This window comes from Marmota marmota, unplaced genomic scaffold, assembly GCF_001458135.2.
Source record: "Marmota marmota marmota unplaced genomic scaffold, marMar, whole genome shotgun sequence".
Classification (NCBI taxonomy): Eukaryota; Metazoa; Chordata; class Mammalia; order Rodentia; family Sciuridae; genus Marmota; species Marmota marmota.
The window spans coordinates 21,856,684-21,865,229 of record NW_025999853.1 but is presented as its reverse complement, the minus strand read 5'-3'; the positions used below and the strand labels follow the sequence as shown (position 1 = coordinate 21,865,229).

The window sequence follows — 8,546 nt, the reverse complement described above, 5'->3', positions numbered from 1 at the left end:
CTGACTTTCTGGGAAATCAGTTTTCTCTCTGAGATCAGAAAATATCTCCAGTTATTTCTAAACTTCTATAGCGCTTCCCCCACGAAAAAGCAAGTACGTTTCACTACTACGGTGTTAAATCACCATCTGTAATTACTGATCACTTACAACTTGACACTGTTTAAAATCGACAATGTCATCGGTTACTAGGTGTGGCCACGTACACACCGTCGGAAACGGACCTCGGTTTTTTTCAGTCATCAAAACTAGGGGGGACACACGTGGGAGCGCACACCCTGGCGCCTCGGCGCCGCACTACAACTCCCAGAAAGCGCCGCGGCCAGGAGGCCGCTTCCGGTCCGAGTCCCCGCCCCTGTCTCGGGTAGGCAGTCTCGGAGCGCCGTCGCTGTCCGTGGGTACCGAACGTGAGTGATCTGAACCCGCATAGGACTGCTGCTGCTCTCTGTTGTCCAAACCCGGAGCCTTTCTGCAGTGAAGTCGCTCACCGCTTCTGGGGCCTACCATGAGACGCTTGGGCTCTGTGCAGCGGAAAATGCCGTGTGTGTTTGTGACGGAGGTGAAAGATGAGCCTTCCGCCAAAAGGGAGCATCAGGTACCGCGCACCCGCTGTGTTTGAATCGGGCAAAGGCGGCCAGCCCTGCAGGCCGGGAGTTTTTTGTAGGTTTCGCTGGGGAGGTCTGCGTTGGGAGTCAGAGTGTCCTGAGTACCTAGTTCCCTTGCCTTCCTAATCGTAAGGGGACGGATTCTGGGAGGAATTTTTTCCTGATCCGGCGATTCGAGCTTGCTGTCTCAGGGAAATGGAAAACCCACACGTCCTAAATAACATTTCTTTCTTCTCGGGTTAGCAGTTTTGGGGTAAAACCCTAAGCAGTCAGACAGTCTCTGCAGCTCAAGCCTGACGACTTTTCGAGAGTGTGATGAGAAAGTGCAGGTGATACTAAAAGACTTGCCTTACCTCTTCTAACCCTGGGAATAGATGGCAGTGTTGACACCTCGCCTAATTAGGTCACTAAAGATCAGACTTACTGTATTGTTACCAGCAATGATCTACTTTATTCTAATTTTGGTGTTCTATCTCAAGGTTTTCTATTCGCCTAGCAGCGTCTTTTACATAGTGGACCCTCAGAAAATGCTAGTGGGTGAATACTAAGTAGTCTACATCAGGATAATTCTTTATTAGGTAACAAAGTCCTTGAGGGGGGGAAAAAATCCCTGTTAGCGGGGTGTTTGCAACTAAAACGAAATCAGCATGTTCATTTTCGTCATTAAAAGTGGTCGTCTTGTCTTTTAGACTAAATGGCCATTAGAGTAGATACTGCCCTGTTATCTATAGTCTCAGCTTCTAGGACCTGACACATGGTAGGCACTGGATAAATATGTTGAATTAAAAAAAAATGAATTCTGGAATCAAGTCATACCAATTTTCTGTTCAACCTTGATGCTATATTTTTACTTATAATATCTGATCATTCCATAGTCTTTTCTGCTGCTATTCTTATTATAGTTCTGCTATCTTATTATAGTGCTATTCTTATTATAGAATGATCATCATGTTCTTCCCTAGTCAAAATCTTACAGTTACTACCCAATGTCTATAGCAGTACTTGTCAACTTTTTGTTTTTGTTTTAATGACAAATGCTTTGTCATTCTTAATAATGGTTCACTCTATGATTCTAAACTTTTTATGTTCAGGGAGTAATTTGTAAAACTTACTACCAGAAAAATAAGTTCCTTACCACTCTGCAATTAATAGTAGCTTATGGTATTGTAGCATAGCATCCACATTCTTATAATTCAAGGCCTCCTATTAATTAGGCCCCATCTACTCTCTAACCTCTAAAGGAGGTCTCTGTTTTAGCAAAGTGAACATACTGAGTAATCCTCTTTATTTTTGTCCAGGCTATTCACTTTGCTTGGATCACCTACAGAGTTGTTTTAATTTTTCCAGTTTTTATCTTCTCCATTAAATCTTTGATCAGCTTAATTATCCCAGTGATTTCCCTTGCCCAGAAATTGTAGAGTTCCATCCAATCCAAATGATATGACTTTTATACACATGCCTTGTTTTTCCAGTCATCACCTAAAGTCTGATGATAGGTAGAGAAGGAGAACTTTCTGTACTCCTCTGTGTCTTGTCTTGTCCTTTGGCTGTGTTGATAGCAAGAGAGATATAACTGGTTCTTATGGAAGGAACATTTTGTATTCATCAAAAACTTAATGGGCATAGTAATCTCTCTAGGAACTTGCTAAATTTAAACACACACACACATACACATAGCTATTGAGTCAGCTCCTTTGGCTTTACTACTCTAGTTAAAACTGATATCCTCTGATATCAGAATCATATGTTAGTGATAATCCCCATTCAGATATATCTTAAAAGAACTGAATCATTACTAAAATGGGGCTGATTTCCTAGTTTACTTCACTCTATTCGAAATATACTCTATACACCAGTATATGGTTTATATTGTGCATTGTTTTTCACATTGTAAGGTGAATGTTAACTTCAGACTTAGATTACAAAATGTAGTCATAAGTTTTGTTTCAGAAGTGAAAATAACAAAAGGTTGGGAGGAACATTAGAAATTGGCTTTTCCTCCATTCCTGATGCTCTTTGATTTTTCTTCCTGGCAGAAGAAAAGCCATAATTTAAATACATATTCAGTTTACTGTTGATAAAGATGAAAGGAATATGAAGTGAATACTCTCAAACAAAATCTAAGAAAAAAAAAGAAAAGTAATTCTTAGTAGATTTAACAGTGAAAACTGTTAGGTTAAAACTATGAATAAATCAAAATCAGCCTCTACTATTGAGTATGCATTGTATAGAGAATAGAACTTGAATGATAGAGTACAATCCCTAATATGGCACAGTGGTCCACCTTTGGCCATTAAGAGGCTGGATTTCCCAGAGTCCTCTATTTGAGGGCTCTCTCAAAAGGTGATGCTAGTGAGTCTTATTCCTTCTGTATACTCTGCCAGACAACACGTTTTACAAACTAGATGCCCAAACTTTGTGGAATGAGTGACAACAGAGATTTTTGGATTGACATAATGAAACTTCTGAATACTACATTCAAAATAAAAAGATTCATGAAATGACATGGTGTTATCAGCTAACTGTGAAGAACACTATTGTCAAGGTGAAACCTAACTCAGAAGAAAGAGATTTTTTTTTTTTTTTAATAGAGGCAATTTTCATTTTGCTCTGGACTTTTTTGAAAAATAAATAAATGTAAACAACCACAGTTGATATAGCTCAGAAATTTAACTTTATTTAAAAATTATTTTTAATTGTAGATGGACACAATACCTTTGTTTATTTTTATGTGGTGCTGGGATTGAGCCCAGTGCCTCACGCATGCTTGGCAAGCGTTCTAAAGCTGAACCACAACCCCAGCTCAACTTTATAATATTTAAAGATCTCTCCAATACAAGAAGTCATTGTTAATAGTAAGAAATCATCAGAGGTTAATATTCCTTTCAAGCAGGTATTTTCCAAAGGAACTTTATAATGCATCTCAACAGTTTTAAGATGAAAATTGAATCAGGCATAAACTTATTCTGGAAATTAAGATGGCTTTCAAGTCTGTAATCTAAAGTATTTAAGCAGAGATGCAAGATCTTTCACAATGGATCAAAGGTGAAATATTAAGAAAAGAGTATTATGTTTATAATACAGTTGAAGAGGAAAAGTGTATGAAACAAGTAAATTCAGAAAGCATTCTGATTGGCCTTTTTTAAAAAATGCTCTGTTGAAAATAGATATTCTATGAAAGATAAAAAGACAATGAAAAAGATACTGAAATTATGCCCATGGTTTCTTTGTGATTGTATCTGAATAACGAGACTATGGTGATTTCTTGTTTATGCTTTTATATATTTTAACTTTATAAATGAGTATGTGAGTTTTCATTTTCCAAGAAAAAAGCAAAAACAGAATACAGCCCTCTTCCATAGCTCCCTTGCCTGCTCCCTGAGAATGTGGCCTGAGGCAAGAAGATATCACCAGATTCTTGCCAAACTTACAAAGAACCACTTAATTAAAAAGACAAATTTTGTAAATAACTGAAATGTTTCTACTTATAAAAGAGGGGGAAGGTATCATGTATTGAAGAGTAGATTCATTCTTGGAAAACTGAAAAGTGTTTTTGGGAAATACTTGTATTGAACCACCAGAAATACCTAGGAATCGTTTAAAGTTCACTTGATTTGGTTTTACTTGCACTTCGTTCCAAATACAGTGGCTAACTTGCATTCTGCAGAAAAATCAAGAAACCTCAGACTTGGGGTCTCTTTTCCCCCCAGATGTTTATATGGTGTATTCCCTCACTTGAGAGTCCTCAAATGTCGCCTTCTCAAAAAGGGCTTCCATGTCTACCATATGTAAAATAGTATGTCATCCCTGTCTTTGTCCCATTTTTTTGCTTTAGCACTTATCATACCTAATACTATATTATGCATTTTATTTCTGTTGTATTCCTCATTAAAAAGCAAGTTTCAACAAAAGCAGGTACTTTTTTTTTTGCCTTCTATATTTCCATTCCAATGACAGTGTTTAATAGTAGGCACTTTCATAAATAATTGTCTAATATATTATTGTGCATATTGAACAACTGTGTTATTATGTGTGGAAGAAGAAACAAATAATTTATAGTCTGTGAAAAATCAGGTTTTGTTGTAATAACATAAAATGGAGGGGGGGTGATTAAGGAAAACTTCACAGATATTTTTAAATTATCTTAAGGAATGGACAGGAAATCATCCTTTAGAACAAAAAAGTTAGGAACATTTCAGGTGAGAGTATATGAGAGGGCAGAGGCTGTCTATCTTAAACCAGTTTTCTTTCTTTCTTTTTTAAGCCATTTAAAGTTTTGGCAACTGAAACTGTAAGTCACAAGGCATTAGATGCAGATATATACAGTGCAATTCCAACAGAAAAAGTGGATGGAACATGTTGTTATGTTACTACCTACAAAGGTAAAATAAAACTGTAATGTTTCCTACAAGTATTTCTTAACTTTATTGATCATTTTAAAACTATATAAATCTGAAATGGGCATTTACTCTTCATAAACCCTTAGAAGCCTTAGTAACAAAATTAAAATGTGATAATTGTTATTTATTACATTATTATGTTTTTCTCTTGGTGTAGGAAAGTAACATTTATTTAATACCTGTTATGGGACAGGCAGTATTATAAATGCTTCATATATTATATTTAATTTGTATAATAAGGTTCTCCATATCACAGATAAAGAAACTCTCAGCTCTCTTAATTTGTCCAAGACCATATAGTTAATGAATAGCTGTACTGTTGATGCAACTTAATTTTGTCTAACCCTAAAGCCTGTTCTCATTTTATCATTCCAGAGCTGTTTCCATTAGTTTTATTATTATTGGCAATGTCTAATTTCATTTAATGTACTTTAAAAGTAGTAGAAATTTAAACAAAAGCTGTCAACTATGTTAAGAAAACAAATGCACTGAAAAGAGAAGAATTCTTTGTGATTATCTCTGGATGGTGAAATTACCTCTCATTCCAGTAAAAGAAGTAGAACAGTTAAGTGGGCATACAGACACACTCTTTGTATCAGGAAATCTCTTCTGAAAAATCATTTAAAAAATTTTTTAAAGGATGGTAAAATAGAGTTTAACATCTTAAACATTTTTAAGATGTATACAATATGGTGGTAGTTTAAGTACATTCCTACTGTTGTGCATTCACACCACCCATCTCCAGGACTCTTTTCATATTTTATAACTGAGACTTAATACCTACATTCCTTGTCCAGCCAGCCCCTTGTAACCAGAATTTTATTTTGTCTCTATGAACTTGACTACTCTAGGTGCCTCATATTGTGACTGACGTATTTTCCTTAGTTTAATGTCCTCAGGGTTGATCCATGTTAGCATGTATCAAAATTTCATTTCTTTTTAAGGCTGATAATATTCCATTTACTTAAATATATAAATTAAGATATTTTCAAATTTTGTTTATCCATTCAACCACTGAAGGGCATTTGGGTTGCTCCTACCTTTTGTAGGAATAATGCTGCTATGAACAGTGGTAAACAATTCTCTCTTAAGACCCTGCTTCCAAGTTTTGGGTATGTGTCTACAAGTGGAATTACTAGATCATATAGTAATTTTCATTTTTGAGAAGCTGCCATGTTTTCTATAGTGGTGGCACCATTTTACATTCTTATGGACAGTGCACCAAAGTTCCAATTTGTATCCTCATGAGCACTTGTATCTTTTTCTCTTTTTGGTACCAGGATTGAACTCGGGCACTCAGCCACTGAGCCATATCCCCAGGCCTTTTTGTGTTTTGAGACAGGGTCTCACTGAGTTGCTTAGTGCCTTGCTGTTGCTGAGGCTGGCTTTGAACTTGAGATCCTCCTGCCTCAGCCTCCTGAGATGCTGGGATTATAGGCATGTGCCATCATACCTGGTGTATTTTTGTTTTTTGATAGTAGCCTAATGGAAATGAGTGGACTGTACTTTTTATATTTACTGGTTAAAAAGAACAAAACATCTATTCAACTAGGAATGATAGTATAATTTTAATTTGGTTCTTTATATTATCTGGATAATTAGTAAGCAATAGAAAATATCTGAACCAAAGTATAATTATTTTTTATAAATGTTGATTTATATTTAAGGAAACTAAGATTTTTCCTGTCCTTAATATTAAGAACTTTTAGTGTTATCCTTATGTACATGATAGTATCAACTAAGCAAGGTTGGAGTTTAACTGCTAAAGAACTCTCGTGGAAATCAAGATGACAGTGTATACAAATCTACATTTTATTACTGGTAAAAGGCATATAATATAACAAAGGGCTTTAAAAGTAAGGATGTGAATTATAGCAAAGGACTGTCTGAGGGAGCAAGGGGTCTACAAAGGCCAGGTGAAAACTATATTTTTTTCCTGCTTTAAATCCTGGCAGGATACATTTTCTCAGATCAGGATCAGGATCCACTGATGTGTGCAGGCAACACTTTGAAACCAGGGATCCAAAATAATATCTCAGCTAGAAATCATTCTAATTTTGCTGATCAAGTAAGCATCTTCCTACTAAGTAACCATTCTCAACAGCAGAGCGATCCAAGAGTCTAAAGCCAGGTGCAACTCATCAAATGCATCTGTGCCAATAATGTTGGCACAGTGCCCTGAAACTCGGACCCATCATTACAAGGCAGCAATCAGTAGGTTTAATGGCTTGACTAGGGGTTGGTCCCATGCAAAGCAGGTCAGCCTGATTCCAGGGTTAGTTCTTACAGAATTACACAGCACAGTGTTATGTTCAGGGGGAGATGTGAATACAATTACCTGGTGATGTTTCCATTTTGGATATAGCTTTCTTTGGTTTCTTACAGATGCTACTAATATGATTTCATGCAAAGCAGGTCAGCCTGATTCCAGGGTTAGTTCTTACAGAATTACACAGCACAGTGTTATGTTCAGGGGAGATGTGAATACGGTGATATTTTCATTTTGGATATAGCTTTCTTTGGTTTCTCACAGATGCTACTAATATGATTATGGAATATCCTTATAAAAGGACCACATTCTTAGTTCTTATCTCATCTCCATCATTCTTTAATCAAAGTCAGTCTTTCATAACATAAGGTACTGCTAGGTGGTGTGTATCTTGGACTGCATATTTTCCTTTGTCTTCTAGGGTTTTGATTCTTCTCTTGGAGAGATCACCTTACTGTTTATTGATAATTCTACTTTGAAGTATCTTTCAAGATAAATGTTGTTTGCCTCTTAAACACTTTTCTTTTTATGAATTTTTTTTTTTTTTTTAGATCAGCCATATCTTTGGGCTCGACTAGATAGAAAACCCAACAAAAAAGCTGACAAAAGATTTAAAAATTTTCTACATTCCAAAGAAAACTCAAAAGGTTAGTAGGTTTTTTTCTTTACTTCCAAAATTTAAATAGCTGAAATTTGTAGTTATTTTTCTACTTTTTTTATTCATATGTGGTGCTGAGGATCAAACCCAGGGCCTCACACATGCTAGGCAAGCAGTGTACCACTGAGCCTCAACCCCAGTCCCTGTGGTTTATTTTTGCTATGACATTTCTATACATTTTTATCCTTCTGAATTTTTTAAGCAATTTGGGTAACAAAGATGATAGTTGAGTATTTTCATATATTTAAGAATGTTACTGAAAAATATTTTAAAATATTTTCCTAGTATTTCTGTGACTCTTCATCAGTCTATTTTATTAAAACATACAATATTATAATGCAAAATACATTTCATTTTATATGCATAAGAGAAAAATATAATTTTATCGATCTGGCAAAATCTCAAAGGAAAATTAGCATTTTAAGTTATGACATTAAGATGCCTCTAATTATTTTATATATATAAATATATAAAATATACAGACCTACAGTCATTCATGTCAGTAATTTATGTATTTGTATTTATAGTACTTTAAAAATTCATCATATACCTACATAAAATGGAACATTGGCAACTTTATATACACTATATATATATATATATATATATATATATAT

The 8,546-nt window shown here is 35.4% G+C and overlaps 1 protein-coding gene across 2 annotated transcripts in view; it reads left to right on the top strand.

The window, feature by feature from the left end:
* Positions 1-339: 339 nt before the first annotated feature.
* Positions 340-8,546, top strand: part of CUNH12orf29 (chromosome unknown C12orf29 homolog) — a 13,373-nt gene continuing 5,166 nt past the window's right edge. The window contains exons 1-3 of one of the 2 annotated variants that reach the window (XM_048804311.1): positions 340-592; positions 4,867-4,984; positions 7,823-7,918. In XM_048804311.1, coding sequence (XP_048660268.1) covers positions 503-592; positions 4,867-4,984; positions 7,823-7,918 — 304 coding nt within the window. In that variant the 5' untranslated portion in view covers positions 340-502. The remainder of the gene's footprint in view (positions 593-4,866; positions 4,985-7,822; positions 7,919-8,546) is intronic. The other variant, XM_015482956.2, reaches the window with a different exon arrangement.